Source organism: Pseudophryne corroboree, chromosome 7 (genome assembly GCF_028390025.1).
Source record: "Pseudophryne corroboree isolate aPseCor3 chromosome 7, aPseCor3.hap2, whole genome shotgun sequence".
NCBI classification, from domain to species: Eukaryota; Metazoa; Chordata; class Amphibia; order Anura; family Myobatrachidae; genus Pseudophryne; species Pseudophryne corroboree.
The window spans coordinates 101,424,339-101,442,802 of NC_086450.1; the positions used below are offsets into that span (position 1 = coordinate 101,424,339).

General features: G+C 47.2%; 1 protein-coding gene across 2 annotated transcripts in view; it reads right to left on the reverse strand.

Moving 5' to 3' along the window:
• Window positions 1-1,615: 1,615 nt before the first annotated feature.
• Window positions 1,616-18,464, reverse strand: part of GORASP2 (golgi reassembly stacking protein 2) — a 45,942-nt gene continuing 29,093 nt past the window's right edge. The window contains exons 6-10 of one of the 2 annotated variants that reach the window (XM_063933491.1): window positions 14,919-15,051; window positions 9,575-9,698; window positions 7,881-7,964; window positions 3,083-3,193; window positions 1,616-2,360 (exon numbers count right to left, since the gene is read on the reverse strand). In XM_063933491.1, the coding sequence (XP_063789561.1) occupies window positions 2,101-2,360; window positions 3,083-3,193; window positions 7,881-7,964; window positions 9,575-9,698; window positions 14,919-15,051 (712 nt within the window). In that variant the 3' untranslated portion in view covers window positions 1,616-2,100. The remainder of the gene's footprint in view (window positions 2,361-3,082; window positions 3,194-7,880; window positions 7,965-9,574; window positions 9,699-14,918; window positions 15,052-18,464) is intronic. The other variant, XM_063933492.1, reaches the window with a different exon arrangement.

Here is an 18,464-nt window from a genome sequence, read left to right on the forward strand (position 1 = left end):
CCCCCTGCGCCCTACAGTGACCGGAGTGTGTGGGCGCAATGGCGCACAGCTGCAGTGCTGTGCGCTACCTCATATGAAGACAGGAGTCTTCTGCCGCCGATTTCGAAGTCTTCTTTCTTCAACCCGCCGGCTTCTGACTTCTGGCTCTGCGAGGGGGACGGCGGCGCGGCTCCGGGAACAGACAAGGTCAAGTCCTGTGTTCGATCCCTCTGGAGCTAATGGTGTCCAGTAGCCTAAGAAGCGCAACCTAGCCGCAGTTAGTAGGTTTGCTTCTCTCCCCTCAGCCCCACGTAGCAGAGAGTCTGTTGCCAGCAGAAGCTCTCTGAAAATAAAAAACCTAACTAAAATACTTTCTTATTAGCAAGCTCAGGAGAGCTCACTAAAATGCACCCAGCTCTGTCCGGGCACAGATTCTAACTAAGGTATGGAGGAGGGGCATAGAGGGAGAAGCCAGTGCACACCAGTAGTACTAAATCTTTCTTAGAGTGCCCAGTCTCCTGCGGAGCCCGTCTATTCCCCATGGTCCTTACGGAGTCCCCAGCATCCACTAGGACGTTAGAGAAATATATATATATATATATATATATATTTTTTTTTTTTTTTGAGGGTCCTTGGAGGAGCATCGCTTCCCTACATGCAGCCTGTAGTATGATGCAGCAGGAAATGGCCCCTCTGCGCTGCTTGTCCCGCTCTCCGGGAAGCCCCACCCCCTTAATGGCACACAGTCCCTGCATAGAGAATACTGGCAATCACTCCAATTTGACAGAAAACAAGGTTAAAACTCCCTTTCTGCAACATCACTAGTGTGGGTACGTGCAGCGGGCACCTCAGCCCGCCGCACCCTTATGCCACCGTTGTAACCAGGAACCCGCTAACCGGGACCCCGGTGTCTGTACTCACCGCTCTAGTGTCTTAAGCTCTGTTTAGCGGTGGCGGCATGCTGTTGGAGTGCGCACACACCCTGGGGGTAAATGCGAAACACCACCTCAGGAGCTATGTCCTCTCAGTGGGGATATGGACCATTGGTCCGGTCGCCCCCCCTAAGTCTCACGACGCAGGCAGACTGGTGCCAGCCAGTGCTGCCTGAAAATAATAAACTAAACTAAAATAAAAAGTTTTGAAGAAAACCTCTCTGGAGCTCCAGAGAATGCACTCGGCTCCTTGGGTACATTGTTCTAAACAGTCTGCAGGAGGGGAATAGAGGGGAGGAGCCAGCACACTGAAGACTTTTTAAAGTGCCAGGCTCCAATGGACCCAATCTATACTCCATGGTAACTCTTAACATCCCAGTATCCTCTAGGACGTGAGAGAAAATACAACTCTAACTTTCAATGATTAATTCCCCCAAGACACACACAGTAAATAGGTCTCCTGGCAGAAATTAGGCTACAGGTAATGAGGTGTAACTATATATAGGAAGCATGTTTAATTAGACATCTGGGGGAATCAGTCAGTTAACGACAACCATATACAGTATAGTTGAAAATTGTATACATTGAATATTATTTTTCATGCAGGTGGAAGAGATACTACATACATTTGTTATACCACCCCATCCCCATATTAAAGGAGAAAGCAGAAGAAAAAAAACTGATTAAGAGGCCACAAGAAAGTGTAAAATTCCAGTAATTTATTGCTGTATGTAAAATGCAGATATTAAGTCCTTTTACTTAAACCAATAACATTTTCTTTTCAGATCTTTCGCACTGAATGCCATTTACAGAAATGTTCAAGAACAAAGAAGCTGTTCAAACGTTACTGACGTACAGCAATTATAAAGAGGCTCGGCAAGCACTGGAGTGGATGAGAGATCAGGAGGAGACAGAACCACACACACATTAAGAGTGCACGTGCTATAACTGTTTTTATTAAAGACATTTTGGCTGGAAATTCTTATATGCTAAAATAATTTACATCCACATAGGAGTTTGGCATTTCCCCTCATCTGTAATTTCCACCTTCAATGACCTTATTTCTTCATAACTAGACTTCTCTTTATTTACAGTTCTCCTACATAAGTACATACTAGTATGAAACTAGTGTTCGGTATTTTTAAACATTCTGTGGCTAAATAAATACACCAAGCCAGCCTGTTCCCTGTTACGAGGATTCAGAGACCACTGCCCCTGCGTTGCTGACTGTAACTTTCGCTGTGGCAGGAAAGTCTGCGCTGCTTAGGTCTTCGGCCGGTGATGTCCCGTTATCCATGGGGGGTGCAGGACTGTGGTCCAGCAGTGACGGAACTAGGTCAGCTGCAATAGGTGCCAGGGGAAACGTGGAAAACTGAGGAGTTACCGAAAGGGGAGGTAGTCCTGGCAAGTTCAGTGGTGGCAATGGACCAATAGGCGGCAAGCTTGACACTATAAGAAAAAGATTGTACAGTAAGATAATGTAAAATGCAACAGTTTGCTGGCGTTATACTGTATAAGTAGTATACATTCAGATAATGGTGGTCTATATATGCTACTTATTATGACATGTACAATATATCATACTTTAAGTATTTATACAATATGTCCTCTTTATCCCTATGATGTAAGACATCTGGTGCAATTCCCATGCTGTGTACTTTTGCAAAATAGTTCACAAACACTGTACTAGGTACTAAGGAATACTTATTTCAGTGTATATCATCACTGGATAGGTTACCGTTAGTGTGCGTTGAGGGCAGAGGTTGGGAATGCCTGGTCTATAGCATATATGTAATGTAACAATTTAGCACAGCCTATTATAAACAAATGGCAATTATCCTATGCGATTATCTAATGGATAGTTATCACATCAAAGACGAGTATTTAGCATTATATAAATGTGAATACTGTAGAGCACTTACCAAACTGTCTATACCTAAATATTACCATTACCTTGATATGAGCTGTATATAGCCACACCATAACCAGGCTGATAACATGTATGTGATGTGGAATAATGCCACACCCGATACAACATGTTAATTAGGGGGTTAGCAGGGAGTACGAGAACTATGGATAGATCAGTAAATGAATACACATTCAATGTAACAGCTCAGCATGTAGATCTAAAATAGAATGTAATTACAAAACTCAGTTCCATGGAAACCTACCATTGTGCGTCAGGTCGGGGAAGCCAGGTCTGGGAATTAAATGGGGAGCAGGCAAGTTAAGATTGGGTATGTTCTGTAATGTAGGCAGTCCAGTGGATAAGGGCATGAAACCTTTAGTAACAAGAGAGGAGAATTAAACATCTAACATTACCAGTCTGCAAACGAGTTGCACAGGTTGGATACTTCTCTCTTTGTATACAAAGGAAACTCTGAAGGTCGGGGGGTGGTATGGAAGGTAGATAGTACCTAGGTCGACCACTATTGGTCGAGAGTAACTAGGTCGACAGGGATGCTAAGTAGACATGGTCTAGGTCGACAGGTCAAAATGTCGACATGAGTTTTTGATGTTTTTTGGTGTCGCTTTCGCCGTACAGTCACTGTGAACACCAATTAGTGCATGTGTTGGCTCGTCAATCGTAGTCCGTGTGGATCGTTAAGTATGAAAAAGTAAAAAAAAAAAAAAAAATTAAAGAATTTTTTTTTTTTTTTTTTTTTTCAAGAACTCATGTTGACCTAGAGACCATGTTGACCAATAGTGGTCGACCCAGTTACTGTCGGCCTAGAGACCAGAACCCGAAGGTCGTATGTTAGTCATGACAAAAACACCTAAATTGAACAATTGCATGGAAGGCTGGAGTGATCGAATCTAATTGGTAATATACATCTTGTGAGCAATTAAAATGGCAACAAGCAGTATGTGGACCCCGGAAGGTAAGTGCCGGTATGTCGGCAAGCGTGAAATGCTAGTTAAAGCATTCACATGTGCTGGCTGTGCAACTGTTAACATGACAGTAAATCCGCACGCTGTACTGATGCCGTGCATGAAAAACTCAACTACACCTGCAGACATCCCCGCGCCGTCTTCCGGGGTCCCCACTGTGCTCGTCTACAAGTTTAATACCTGGCTAAAAGTGATACATTTTAAACACTAAAGAATCTGGGAAAAATAAATAAATTCCCATAGTCTGACCCAAGACTGCCTAGGAGAGCATACACTGAAGAACCAAAGGCTGCATGAATACAGGGTTATACAAGGCAGATACCAAGTTTATTAGCCATATTTGTCTGGTGTGTAAGTATTAGATTTCTTTTTTATTCTAATCGTTATCCGTGTGTACAGTAAGCAACCCAAGCAGGAACTAGAAAAGTTTAACATTTGCATACCAAAACTCGCTTGCAGCCAATAACATTATTCAGAAGCCTAAAGTAAGCTATAGCCAAAGAATTAAAAATGTATGCAGGCCAACCTGTACCCGGAGCATTACTACATTCCCAGCACTAGACTCAAGGCTTTAGAACAGAGTGCCTGATTCAGAGATATATGCAAACCCAATGGTTTACGTACATATCAGATTGTTAGATCGGCACATGCGTCTGTCTCCTGCTGAAAAATGCTCACTGTCCTTCCTTGTCAGCTAAGATGCAGCGTTTGGAGGTGACTACACAGATTGTTAAAAAAATAAAAATAAATAAAAATATGGAGAGGTCATGCCCATTTAGTAGGCATACAGAGAGGCCAGGGTCTGCGTCATCGGACGCAGAATTCCTTGCACTGACAGACGTTTCGGCGGTCATTCTAAGCAAGCTTCGGCTTACTTAGATGACCGATGCTGCATCTTCGACACAGCATTCGTACATAGATGTTGACAGGAGGCGTCTTTCCTATAGATGCCTTCTGTTGCATTAGCATTTTTACACATTGCTGTTGTGTCCGAAGACACATCAGCGATGTGTTCTATGTTCATCTCTGAATCAGGCCCAGAGTAACTTGTAGCCAGTATATTCAAACATTCCTAGCACTAGACAGGTTAATCTGGTGTCTGTCTCTTGTCATGGCTACACTTCTCTTCCACTACCAGACAGTGTTCCCCAAGATTGTGTTCTATTATCCCTGTAGCTTGAGTTGTTAGCCTTGAACTTGTCAGCTCTTTTGGCCTGCAAAATCATCTTTATACCGAGGATACGGAGTCCTTCCCCTCCTACCGGACCTCTTATGCGTCTCTCCTCACTCATGTGTTGGGAAGTAGAGACTGTGGAATGGTTAGCACTACTGCCTCACAGCACTGAGGTCATGGGTTCAATTCCCACTATGGTTAATTTGCTTGGTGATGTCATATTTTTACATTTTTAAATTATAGCTTGTATACTATGCTCTACAATGTTTTTACTGAAAGTCTTTTGCACAATTTTGTTGTGTTAGCATTGTTTATATACTTTGTAAGATGCCGTGGACCCTTTGTGGCACCATATAATGGATGATAATAATCACAACACCACATTCCCAGCACTAGAATTAGGGGATTAGAACAGGGCATTACAGAACAGGACAGATGCATTACAGTGGCACGCATTGTGCCGCTATAGTGCCTCCTGCTTCGCCTCTTTACAGAGGCACAGCAGGAAGCACTACAGACGAGATCTAGAATTACCATCTAGTCTGTGGGAGTGAAAACGCCCCCCACCCCCTTTTTGGAAATCCCTGACAGCGCATAAGCCTCGTGCTGATGCGGTGTCTCACCTCCCGGTCAGCTTCACTGGGCATGCGTGAGATCTTGCCAATATTTCGAGATCGCCCGTGCAGACCAGAGCCAGCAGCCACCACTAGAGTGGCAGTGAATGGAGCAATGACACCCGCAGCTGTCCAAATCGATAGCTGCAAATGTATGAACGGTCAGTGGCACTGATTGTTCTGACATGAGCTGGCACATCGTCACGTTATATTTACCGGTAATCACAACTTTCTCACATGGGGGAGAAGCGGTATCAGTGCCACTTCTCATAATGCCTGGTAATACATCTACCCCAGGCTAACCAGTAACCAGAAAATTACAATAGTCACAGCTGTAGAACAGAGTAACCTGTAACCAGTGCATTGCAGTCATCTTGAGGACTAGAATCAGAGCATTAGAATGTCTACAATGTAACAGTTAACTGCAGTAACAGAGTAAAGGTGCATACACACGGAGAGATTTTGACTATGAGAGATTTTGACTAACTTTTCCCTTGAACTGGCAGTAGGAGATTTTGACTAACTTTACCAGAGATTTTGTCTAACTATGCAAGAGATTTTGGCTATGGGAGATTTTGGCTATCTCATTTAAATAAGGGGATGAGTGTCATATATAGGATGATTTTACAGGGTGGCTGGTATTTAAATAGCTAAAAGTAAAAAAATAATTTTTGCGTGGGGTCCCCCCTCCTATGTAAAACCAGCCTCGGGCTCTTTGAGCCAGTCCTGGTTGTTAAAATACAGAGGAAAAAATGAGTAGGGTTCCCCTATATTTAGACAACCAGCACCGGGCTCTGCGTCCGGTCCTGGTTTAAAAAATACGGGGGACAAAAGACATATGGGTCCCCCGTATTTTTCAAACCAGCACCGGGCTCCACTAGCCAGGGAGATAATGCCACAGCCGGGGGACACTTTTATATTGGTCCCTGCGGCTGTGCCATTACCCCCCCAACTAGTCACCCCTGGCCGGGGTACACTGGAGGAGTGAGGACCCCTTAAATCAAGGGGTCCCCCCCTCCAGCCACCCAAGGGCAAGGGGTGAAGCCCGAGGCTGTCCCCCCCCATCCGTGGGCGGTGGATGGGAGGCTGATAGCCTTTCAATAGTAATATTGTTCTTTACAGGTGGCCTACAGGTCCCAGCAAGCCTGCCCCAGCATGCTGGCACTTGGAGAACCACAAGTGCCAGCATGCCCGGACATAAAGGGCCCGCTGGCACCTGTAGTCCACCTGTAAAGAAAATATTAAAAAAAAAAAACACGACACATTCTTTAAAAAATCCTTTATTAAACTGGGTCTTCAACTGGGGGCGGCGGCCTTTAAGCTCTTTTGCATGGCCGCCGCCTTCCCAGGGCTTCCGGCGTCTTCACCTGGGGGGGCGCCACCTCCCCAGGGCTTCTGGGGTCTTGCTCCGGCGTCTTCACCTGGTGGGCGGCGGCTGCTAAGCTCTTTTGCATAGCCGCCGCCCATCCAGGACTTCCACGGCGTCTTCAGTCTTCAGGAGCTCTTCTCCGCTCCTCCTCCGCCGTCGGACTGAAAGCCGCTGCCTCGCGCTGACTTATATAAGTCAGCGGGAGGGGGCGGGGCGATGACGCGGCGAGCCGTGATTGGCTCGCAGCGGCCATCTTGAATTTCAAAAATTACGCTGAGGCGCCATTTTTGAAACTGGTACCGCTCCGCTGCCAAACTCTGCAAGATAAAGGTAAATTTCCGCCGCCCGCACCACCGCCTCAACCCGCCGCCGCCCACACCGCCACCGCAACCCGCCGCCGCCCGCACCGCCGCCACAACCAGCCGCCACCGCAACCCGCCGCCGCCCGCACCGCCGCCACCACCCGCACCACCGCCGCCGGCAACATCGCTATCGCTGGGAAAAATCGCTGGCCTCTAGCGATTTTAACTAACTTTCCCAGCGACATAGCCAAAATTGACTTGCCTGCACTGACTATTTTTCCCAGCGATAGCGACCTGGCGGGGACGCGCATCGCTATCGCTGCCTGTGTACACACGGAGCGATCTGCACTAACTTTCTGAGCGATTTTGACTATATAGTAAAAATCGCTCAGTTATATCGCTCCGTGTGTATGCACCTTAAGTGTATTACCCATGAGCAAAATAAATACTTTTACTATAAAGAAAATACAAGTAAATTAATCTGGTGGCAGCCTGGTATTGGTAAAACCAGACATCACTCAGACTGGATAGTAAATGCATGGTGAAATTATTTCATTAAAAGCTCTGAAATTCTAATCCCAGCACATTAATGCTACATATTAGTTATAGGATCATTACCTGGTAGCGAAACTGCTGGGTTTAAGGGAACAGGGGCGAGGGAATGGTTAATCTGTGGCGTTAATACAGGTACCGTTTGTAAACCTGGAAAAGAAAAGATACACTTGTTACGTTTATATTTGTCAAATTTTCATTAAAAAAATTAAAAAGAATTTATCCCATGCAAGATCTAGTTTTTATTATGAAACTTTATTTATAGGGCTCCACAAGTGGTCTGCAACACTGTACAGAACTGATGCAAGGGGTGCAATGGAAAGATACATCGTAATCTGAAACCTGTACCTATTAGCATGGCCAGATAAGTCAAAGTCCTCTGAAGAAACAAAACAACAAAGGAATGGGGTTTGGTGGTAGAGTTCAAAGAGAAGGTGAAGAGTGTAGCTGGTGGGCAAGGGACGTACAGATGTGTCCACTTACATCTTTGCTTTTCACTCAATTTGGCACAACATGCACATCTGAGTTTATAGCATGCAAAACTGTGCCATACATGGCGGGATATAGCAAAGATGTGTGTGGACACATCTGTAAGTAATGGGAACAGGAGGAGAGTGCTCATGGATCTCACAGTATAAAGTATAGGGGGAGGGGGAAGAGTCTCAAACGCAAGACATAAGGAGTGAGCTAATGTAAGGAGAGCTAAGGACAGGAAGCAAGAGTGGGAGAGTTGAAGGGGGCAAGAGGGTGAGGTCGATGGACATAGTTATACAAGATAATACTTTCATAGCTCATTTCTCACCTTCATGGCATACAGCAAAGATCCTACTTTTACAATGACAATACCTGAACGAAATTCAGTCAACTATTCCCACTGCCTTTACATGTGCTGTTACTTAGAGGGGACATGGTTGGGTTGAAATTATGCTGTGTGTAGAACAGTGGTTCTCAAACTGTGGGGCAGATGTATTAAGCCTGGAGAAGTGATAAAGCAGTGAGAAGTACAAGGGGATAACACACCAGCGAATCAGCTCCTGTCGATTTACATATTGGAGCTGATTGGATGGTGCATCACCACCTTGCACTTATCACTTCTCCAGGCTTAATACATCTGCCCCTGTGTGCCATGGCACTCTGGGGTGCCGCGGGACACTTGCAGGGGTGCATCAGGTTGGTGGTCCAGGACCAATTCAAACTATTTATGGTCAATATAAATAGTCATAACCAGTGCTGGTGGCTGCCAATGCCAATCATAAAATATGTGGACAAACAGAAGCAAATCTTGTCCCTCACCAAATAATTGAACCCAAGGATGACATATAATACATAAGTCACTTAATTTAATATTTTTTTTTTCTGAATTTCTCAATAAGAAACGTTTGGCCTAGGGGTGTCATTAAAAAAATTCTGATACTCTAGGGAGCTGTGATTCAAAAAAAGTTTGGGAACCACTGGTGTAGAAGAATATTTAAATTTAGTTCTGTGCATACACGTCTGTCTTAACTAACCCATGGCTAATCAGAACTTTACAGCACTCGCAGGCATAGAGAAAGCTATACCAAATAACAGATTTAGCATGTGCACAGGCTAAGACCAAGGTGTAGCCAATTAGATCTTTAGAAAGGCTAAACCAACCTTTAATAAGCCAGAGAATTAGAATGCATGCAGGACTAGAGTAAGCGGCAATCAGACAGAGCATTAGAATGTACACAGAGCTAGAGTAACAAGAAGGCAACATTAGCATGTTAACACCACAATACCTGAGTTAAGGGCACCAGTGACTGCAGGGGAACTGGAGTTGAGTGATAGCCCGGCCAGACTTGCTTCAATTCCTGGGGTTATGACAGGTAATGAAGGCAGGGAATTTACAGATGACAACTGGACCTAGTAGGGGACACAATAGCTGATAATTGGGTTCTCTTTCCATGCACACAGCAGTAATTTTAAAACTTGTTGCATATACCAACTCATCGATAAATCAGCCACTAAATGTACAATTCACATCACAGTTTATAGATGACAAGTACATATTACTAATTCCTACAGAGATGTCTGCAGCCCCACCTGCCAAACTGTGAATCCTCTTTTGCCTGGGTATCAAACCTGTAGAACTTTAAATGTGTTCTTCCCCGACCAGGAAGCAGCTCAGCATAGTTGCAAGACCGAGACTCCACGGGCAGCTGCCCAGGAAGACCCCACTGATCCTCTAGAGTGGGTCTTCAGAGACTGTAGAACAGGTAAGGCTGCCAACACATAGGCTTGTTGGATAGTAAGCCTAAGCCAACGAGCAATGGACTGCTTTGAAGTAGGGAAAAACTTATTCTGTGCATCAAAGCACAATCAAGGAATCTGTCTCTCTGATCAGAGCCGTTTTTCTTGACCTAGATCTTCAAGGCTCACACAGCATACAATGCCTCCAGAGGAGCAGAAGTGCCAGAACCTGACGGAACCACAATAGGTTGATTCAATTGGAACGCAGAGACGACCTTCGGCAGGAACTGCTGCATAGTCCTGAGCTCCGCGCTGTCCTCATAAAAGACCAAGTAAGGGCTTTTACACGATAAGGCCCCCAATTCTGAGACACGCCTAGCTGAAGCCAGGGCCAATAACATCACCGTCTTCCACGTGAGGTACTTGTCCTCTACTGTCAGAGGTTCAAACCAGGAGGACTGCAGAAATTCCAACACTACATTCAAATCCCAGGGTACCGTGGGCGGTACAAAAGGAGGTTGAATGTGAAGCACCCCTCGCAAGAAGGTCTGAACTTCTGGCAACACTGCCAAATTTTTTCCAGAAGAAAATTGAAATCTGGACCTTAATGGAACCCAGACGTAAGCCCTTATCCTCACCAGCCTGCAGGCAACGTCCCACGTGGAACTCCGCAGGCGGATTCGTGCGGTCCTCGCACCAAGAGACATATCTTCTCCTGATATGATAACAGTGTTTTGACGTCACAGGTTTCCTGGTCTGAACCATGGTAGCAATAACCTTTTTGGAAAGGCCCTTGTGAGCTAGGATGTTCCGCTCAATCTCCATGCCGTCAAACAAAGCCGCGGTAAATCCGGGTAGACGAACGGAACCTTGATGAAGATCTCTTCTCAGTGGCAGAGGGTCTTTGACGGACATGTCCAGAAGATCCGCATACCACGCCCACCGAGGCCAATCCGGGCAATCAGATTTGCCTGGACTCCTTGATTCCTGATTCGCTTGAGCACCCGTGGGAGCAATGGAATCGGAGGAAACAGGTAGACCAGCCGGTAAGGCCAAGGCGACATCAGTGCATCCACTGCCGTCGCCTGAGAGTCCCTGGTTTGTGAGCAATACCAACAAAGCTTCTTGTTGAGTCGAGAAGCCATCATGTCTATTTGTGGGCAGTCCCACCGGTCGATGATCTGCTGAAACACTTGATGGTGAAGCCCCCACTCTCCCGGGTGGAGATCGTGACGACTCAGGAAGTCCGCTTCCCTGTGGTCTACACCTGGAATGAAGATTGCGGACAGTGCTACTGCATTTCTTTCTGCCCAGAGGAGTATCTGACACCTCTCGCATGTCGAATGTTGATCGGAAGGAGGGCTTCGTGGGCTGACCACCTGCCCTGGAACTGAGCCTCCTGTGTGACAGCTCCCCATCCTCTCAGACTCGCGTATGTCGTGGGGAAGATCCAATCCTGAATCCCGAAACTGCGGCCTTCCAGTAGGTTGGAGGCCTGCAACCACCACAGGAGGGAAATCCTGGTCTGAGGTGACAGCTGTATTATCCGGTGCATCTGAAGATGCGTTCCGGACCACTTGCTCAAGAGATCCAATTGAAATGTTCTGGCATGGAACCTTCCATACTGGATTGCCTCGTACGAGGCAACCATCTTCCCCAACAATCTTATGCAAAGATGGATGGATATTCGAGTAGGCCACAGAACCATGCGGCCCATCTCCTGACGTGTTCTCGCTTTGTCTTCTGGGAGGAACACTTCCTGGGAATGTTTCTGGATACTGTGGCCAGAAACAGGAGCCGCTGAGTTGGCTCCAGGTGGGACTTCTGTAAATTGAGGATCCACCCATGGTGTGACAGAAGTTGTATAGTGCGGTCTATATGGAGCAATAAGAGCTCCCTGGATCTTGCTTTTATCAAGAGATCGTCCGGGTAAGGGACAATATTGACCCCCAGGAACCGGAGTTGGAACATCATCTCCGCGCCATCACCTTCGTGAACAACCTCGGAGCTGTGGACACGCCGAAGGGTAGCGCCTGGAACTGGTAGTGATTGTTCAGCAGGGCAAACCTCATGTAAGCCTGATGAGGTGGCCAAATCGGGATATGGAGATAGGCGCTCCTGATATCCAGGGAGACCATGAACTCCTGTTCTCCGAGACCCGCAATCACTGCTCGCAAGGATTCCATCTTGAACCCAAAAACCTCTAGTAAGGGTTCAAGGATTTCAGATTCAAAATTGGTCTTACCGAACCACCCGATTTTGGTACCACTAACAGGTTGGAGTAATAACCCTTGCCCTGTTGTTGCAGTGGCACTGGAACAATGACTCAGGACTGGACCAATTTTAGGATGGCCTGTTGCAGTGTAACAAGTGTATCTTCCAAAGCTGGTAAGCTTGATTTGAAAAATCGGTGGGGAGGAGCACAGTCGAACGCAAGTTTGTAGCCCTGAGAAATGAGGTCCTGTACCCAGGTATCCTGGCAGGAACTTTCCCAGATGCGGCTGAAATGACGCATCCGAGCTCCCACCACGAGTTCCCCTCGGGGTGGGCGGGCACGGTCATGCCGAGGTCTTAGTGGAAGCTGAACTGATGCTTTGTTCCCGGGAACCTACATCTGCTGGCATTTTTGCCTTACCTCTGGTGCCTCATGCAGGGTTTGAGGCGCCTCTGGTTCACGATAGAAACATAGCAGTCCAAAAGGACTGAGTAGATGGCCCCGGGTAGGAATGCCTAGCCGGTGGGGCCCGAGAGGGGAGAAACGTGGAATTCCAGCTTTGGAAATCTATGAAACCAACTCAACCCCGAATAGCCACTCACCTGAGAAAGGGAGAAACACCACACTATGCTTGGAATCTGCGTCCGCTATCCACTAGCGCAGCCGTAAAGCTCTGCGCGCCGACACTGCCATGGCAGTAGTACTCACATTAATAGCGCCTCTCTCTTTAATAGAGTCGCATAAGACACGTGCAGTATCCTGAATGTTGTTTGATCATAGTAACCATACTCACCAGAAACATGGCCCCCGCGAGGCCCTCTTGAACTGGCCCGCCCAGGTGTGAATGACATGTGTCAACCAGCAACCCGCCATCACATGTCTTTGTGATATACCAGCTGCTGTGGAACAGACTTCAGTGTAGTATTCTAGTTTTCTATCCCCAGGGTCCTTCAAATTCGAGGAGCCAGGGACCAATAACACCACCTCTTTAGACACTGGGGGATCTTCCCAGTTTTTCCTGTCTTCAGGAGAAAATGGGAAAGTGTTAAGAAGCGTCTGGCCACCTGGAATTTTTTTTATCAGGATTTTTCCAGGTCAACTTTCAACATATCTAATTCCTTAGAATCAGAGAAAGTGACGCTAACCTTTTTCTGTGAGAATTGCTTTACTGCATCGTCTCCTAATGGGAGTTTTAACACATCCCTGATAGCAATTATGAGGGTCTCAAGCCCTTGTGCAGGAGATGAATCCTCAATAATAGGGTCCATCTCCTCCCCCTCCTTCTGTCCCTCAATCAGTTACTGAGAGTAAGCAGGCAGCCCACGTGTATGTGGCCCTGAACTAGGGAGAAGGGTCTGACCTCTGCCGCTTGCAGCCAGGTCTGCCATACAGCCTGGTGCAGTCGCTGTGTCTTATGACTATTTGCAGAGGGCTGAGAGAAGATGTCCGCCATCCAGGGAGTTTAACCAGGATAGCTGCTGCACCCTCCCCCCCAAGGCCTGTGAGGACTTGCAACATTGTTCAATAGAAGGGGGCACGGGGGAGAATCTGCATGTGTTTACCACATTCACAGGAGACAAACTCACTCACACACACACACACACACACACACACACACACACAAGCCTGCACTTGATTGGTATGCGAGTAGGAGACCCAGAGAAAAAGACCAGCTCACCAAACCTAGCAGACTCAGGAAGACTGCAGGCTGTAACTTTATACTGTGACTCAGTGGAACACCAGTGTTTTTTCCTCATGAGGACTCTACTTACAAGTATAATAGCTGCTCTGCCCCTTTCTGACACCCCTATATGTATCTGGAGTGTTGGAGGAGCTGTGTGCCTGCTGCCGGAAGCAGAGGAAGAAGCAGCTGGTCCCGCTCTGAGGTAGCTCCGCCCCCCTGCAATGGCACTGGAGCTATACAGTTATTTATACTGGCAAATGTCTCCTTTTGGTGTAAAACATAATATAAATACCTGTTTTCACAACCACGTGCCAGTGTACACAGGGAGCTTATAGCGGGTCCCCCCCCCAGGAGGGTCCTGTATGCCACGGCTGCGTTCTGCCTCACCATGAACCGGAAGACCCCCCTAGCGGGGCCCCTGGTTTGTACTCACCACTGATGCTACCTTCAGTCTATCGTTAGGGGTGTGTGGCACGCTGCGATTGTGACCGCAAAAGCGCAGTGCCCCGCTGTACAACAACCTCTCAGGACGGTGGTCCTGCAGCGGGGGAAGTGGCTCTGCACCTCATAAGGCCGGTGACCGTCTCCCCTCCACCTCTAACCTCTCACGGTGCAGGTACGCTGTTGCCCAAACAGCATACCGAAAAGAACAAAGATTTAAAAAGAAACTGAAGAAAACTCTCTGGAGCTGCGGAGATGTGCATCCTCTCCCGAGGGCACTTTTTTCTAAACTGCTTGTGTGAGGGGGCATAGAGAGGAGGAGACAGCACAACCAGTTGAAGAAATTTAAAGTGCATCGGCTACTTTGGACCCCGTCTATACCCCATTGTACTAAATTCCCCCAATATCCCTTATGGATGCTAGAGAAATATGCATTGCACTGAAAGCCGCTACTGCCACTATCTTAGACATACAACGCAATGGAACAGAACATGCTGTAATTAAATAACTCTGATATTCGTAGAGAACATAGAAACCTATGGCAAATACAAACCTCTGTAAAGCCATCTTTCAGAGGACTTGCTGGTGCCCCTGGACGTTGTCCAGGCAGAGAGATATTCTTCCCTTCTTCGAATGGGCGTGTAGGTATCCGATGGAGGTAGCCGTAACCAATACCACATCCTAAGCTGTACAGAAGAGTAAGCAACTTCAGGTTAGAAGAAGTGAAAAGATCCAACAAGACCCATGGTACAAAGCTGGCATGGCGAATGGAAAGAAAGTAATTTGCTGAGAATATGAGGACTAAAACCATCTACAACCTGAGGCACTGAAACCTCAGACAGGAATGTCAGGGTTACACTAATTCAATTGCAAAATCTAGAATTCAATTAATAAAGAAAACAAAGAAACAGTCATTTTCAGGAATCTCGTAACAATCCAGGAGACTTCAGAGTGGGCCCGTCAGTGTACAGTTCAAGTCTGAGCACTAAAATAAGATTTTACTTACCGGTAAATCTATTTCTCGTAGTCCGTAGTGGATGCTGGGGACTCCGTAAGGACCATGGGGAATAGACGGGCTCCGCAGGAGACATGGGCACTTTAAGAAAGAATTTAGATTCTGGTGTGCTCTAGCTCCACCCTCTATGTCCCTCCTCCAGACCTCAGTTAGAGAAACTGTGCCCGGAAGAGCTGACAGTACAAGGAAAGGATTTTGGAAATCCAGGGCAAGACTCATAGCAGCCACACCAATCACACCGTATAACTTGTGATAAACTTACCCAGTCAACAGTATGAACAACAACAGAGCATCAGTTCAACCCTGATGCAACAACAACATAGCCCTTATTGCAGCAATAACTATATACAAGCATTGCAGAAGAAGTCCGCACTTGGGACGAGCGCCCAGCATCCACTACGGACTACGAGAAAATAAGAATTTACTTACCGATAATTCTATTTCTCGTAGTCCGTAGTGGATGCTGGGAACTCCGTAAGGACCATGGGGAATAGCGGCTCCGCAGGAGACAGGGCACATCTAAAGAAAGCTTTAGGATCACCTGGTGTGCACTGGCTCCTCCCCCTATGACCCTCCTCCAAGCCTCAGTTAGGATACTGTGCCCGGACGAGCGTACACAATAAGGAAGGATTTTGAATCCCGGGTAAAACTCATACCAGCCACACCAATCACACTGTACAACTTGTGATCTGAACCCAGTTAACAGCATGATAATAGAGAAGCCTCTCGAAAAGATGGCTCACTACAACAATAACCCGAATTTTTTGGTAACAATAATTATGTACCAGTATTGCAGACAATCCGCACTTGGGATGGGCGCCCAGCATCCACTACGGACTACGAGAAATAGAATTATCGGTAAGTAAATTCTTATTTTCTCTGACGTCCTAGTGGATGCTGGGAACTCCGTAAGGACCATGGGGATTATACCAAAGCTCCCAAACGGGCGGGAGAGTGCGGATGACTCTGCAGCCCCCAATGAGAGAACTCCCGGTCCTCCTCAGCCAGGGTATCAAATTTGTAGAATTTTACAAACGTATTTGCTCCTGACCAAGTAACTGCTCGGCCAAGTTGTAAAGCCGAGACCCCTCGGGCAGCTGCCCAAGATGAGCCCACCTTCCTTGTGGAGTGGGCATTTACAGATTTTTGGCTGTGGCAGGCCTGCCACAGAATGTGCAAGCTGAATTGTACTACAAATCCAACGAGCAATTGTCTGCTTAGAAGCAGGAGCACCCAGCTAGTTGGGTGCATAGAGGATAAACAGCGAGTCAGATTTCCTGACTCCAGCCGTCCTGGAAACATATATTTTCCGGGTCCTGACAACGTCTAGCAACTTGGAGTCCTCCAAGTCCCTAGTAGCCGCAGGCACCACAATAGGTTTGGTTCAGGTGAGACGCTGAAACCACCTTAGGGAGAAACTGAGGACGAGTCCTCAATTCCGCCCTGTCCGAATGGAAAATCAGATAAGGGCTTTTACAGGATAAAGCCACCAGTTCTGACACGCGCCTGGCCCAGGCCAGAGCCAACAGCATGACCACTTTTTCTGTGAGATATTTTAACTCCACAGATTTAAGTGTGTCAAACCAATGTGACTTTTGGAACCCAAAAACCACCTGGAGATCCCAAAAGTGCCACTAAAGGCACAAAAGGAGGCTGTATATGCAGTACCCCTTTAACAAATGTCTGAACTTCAGGGACTGAAGCTAGTTCTTTTTTGGAAGAAAATTGACAGAGCCGAAATTTGAACCTTAATGGACCCCAATTTCAGGCCCATAGATACTCCTGTTTGCAGGAAATGTAGGAATCGACCCAGTTGAATTTCCTCCGTCGAGCCTTACTGGCCTCGCACCACGCAACATATTTTCGCCAAATGCGGTGATAATGTTTTGCGGTTACATCCTTCCTGGCTTCGATCAGGATAGGGATGACTTCATCCGGAATGCCTTTTTCCTTCAGGATCCGGCGTTCAACCGCCATGCCGTCAACGCAGCCGCGGTAAGTCTTGGAACAGACAAGGTCCTTGCTGGAGCAGGTCCCTTCTTAGAGGTAGAGGCTACGGATCCTCCGTGAGCATCTCTTGAAGTTCCGGTTACCAATTCCTTCTTGGCCAATCCGGAGCCACTAATATAGTGCTTACTCCTCTCCATCTTATCAATCTCAGTACCTTGGGTATGAGAGGCAGAGGAGGGAACCCATACACTGATTGGTACACCCACGGTGTTACCAGAGCATCTACAGCTATTGCCTGAGGGTCCCTTGACGTGGCGCAATACCTGTCGAGTTTTTCCCAACGGTTTATAATCATGTGGAAGACTTCAGGGTGAAGTCCTTACTCTCCCGGGTGGAGGTCGTGCTGAGGAAAACTGCTTCCCAGTTGTCCACTCCCGGAATGAAAACTGCTGACAGTGCTATCACATGGTTTTTCGCCCCGCGAAGAATCCTTGCAGCTTCTGCCATTGCCCTCCTGCTTCTTGTGGCACCCTTCTGTTTACGTGGGTGACTGCCGTAATGTTGTCCGACTGGATCAACACCGGCTGACCTTGAAGCAGAGGTCTTGCTAAGCTTAGAGCATTGTAAATGGCCCTTAGCTTCAGGACATTTATGTGAAGTGATGTCTCCAGGCTTGACCATAAGCCCTGGATATTCCTTCCCTGTGTGACTGCTCCCCAGCCTCGCAGGCTGGCATCCGTGGCCACCAGGACCCAGTCCCGCATGCCGAATCTGCGGCCCTCTAGAAGATGAGCACTCTGCAACCACCACAGGAGGGATACCCTTGTCCCTGGTGACAGGGTTATCCGCTGAAGCATCTGAAGATGCGACCCGGACCATTTGTCCAGTAGGTTCCACTGGAAAGTCTTGCGTGGAATCTGCCGAATGGGATTGCTTCGTAGGAAGCCACCATTTTTACCCAGAACCCTTGTGCATTGATGCACTGAGACTTGGTTCGGTTTTAGGAGGTTCCTGACTAGCTCGGATAACTCCCTGGCTTTCTCCTCCGGGAGAAATACCTTCTTTCTGGACTGTGTCCAGGATCATCCCTAGGAACAGAAGACAAGTCGTCGGAACCAGCTGCGATTTTGGAAT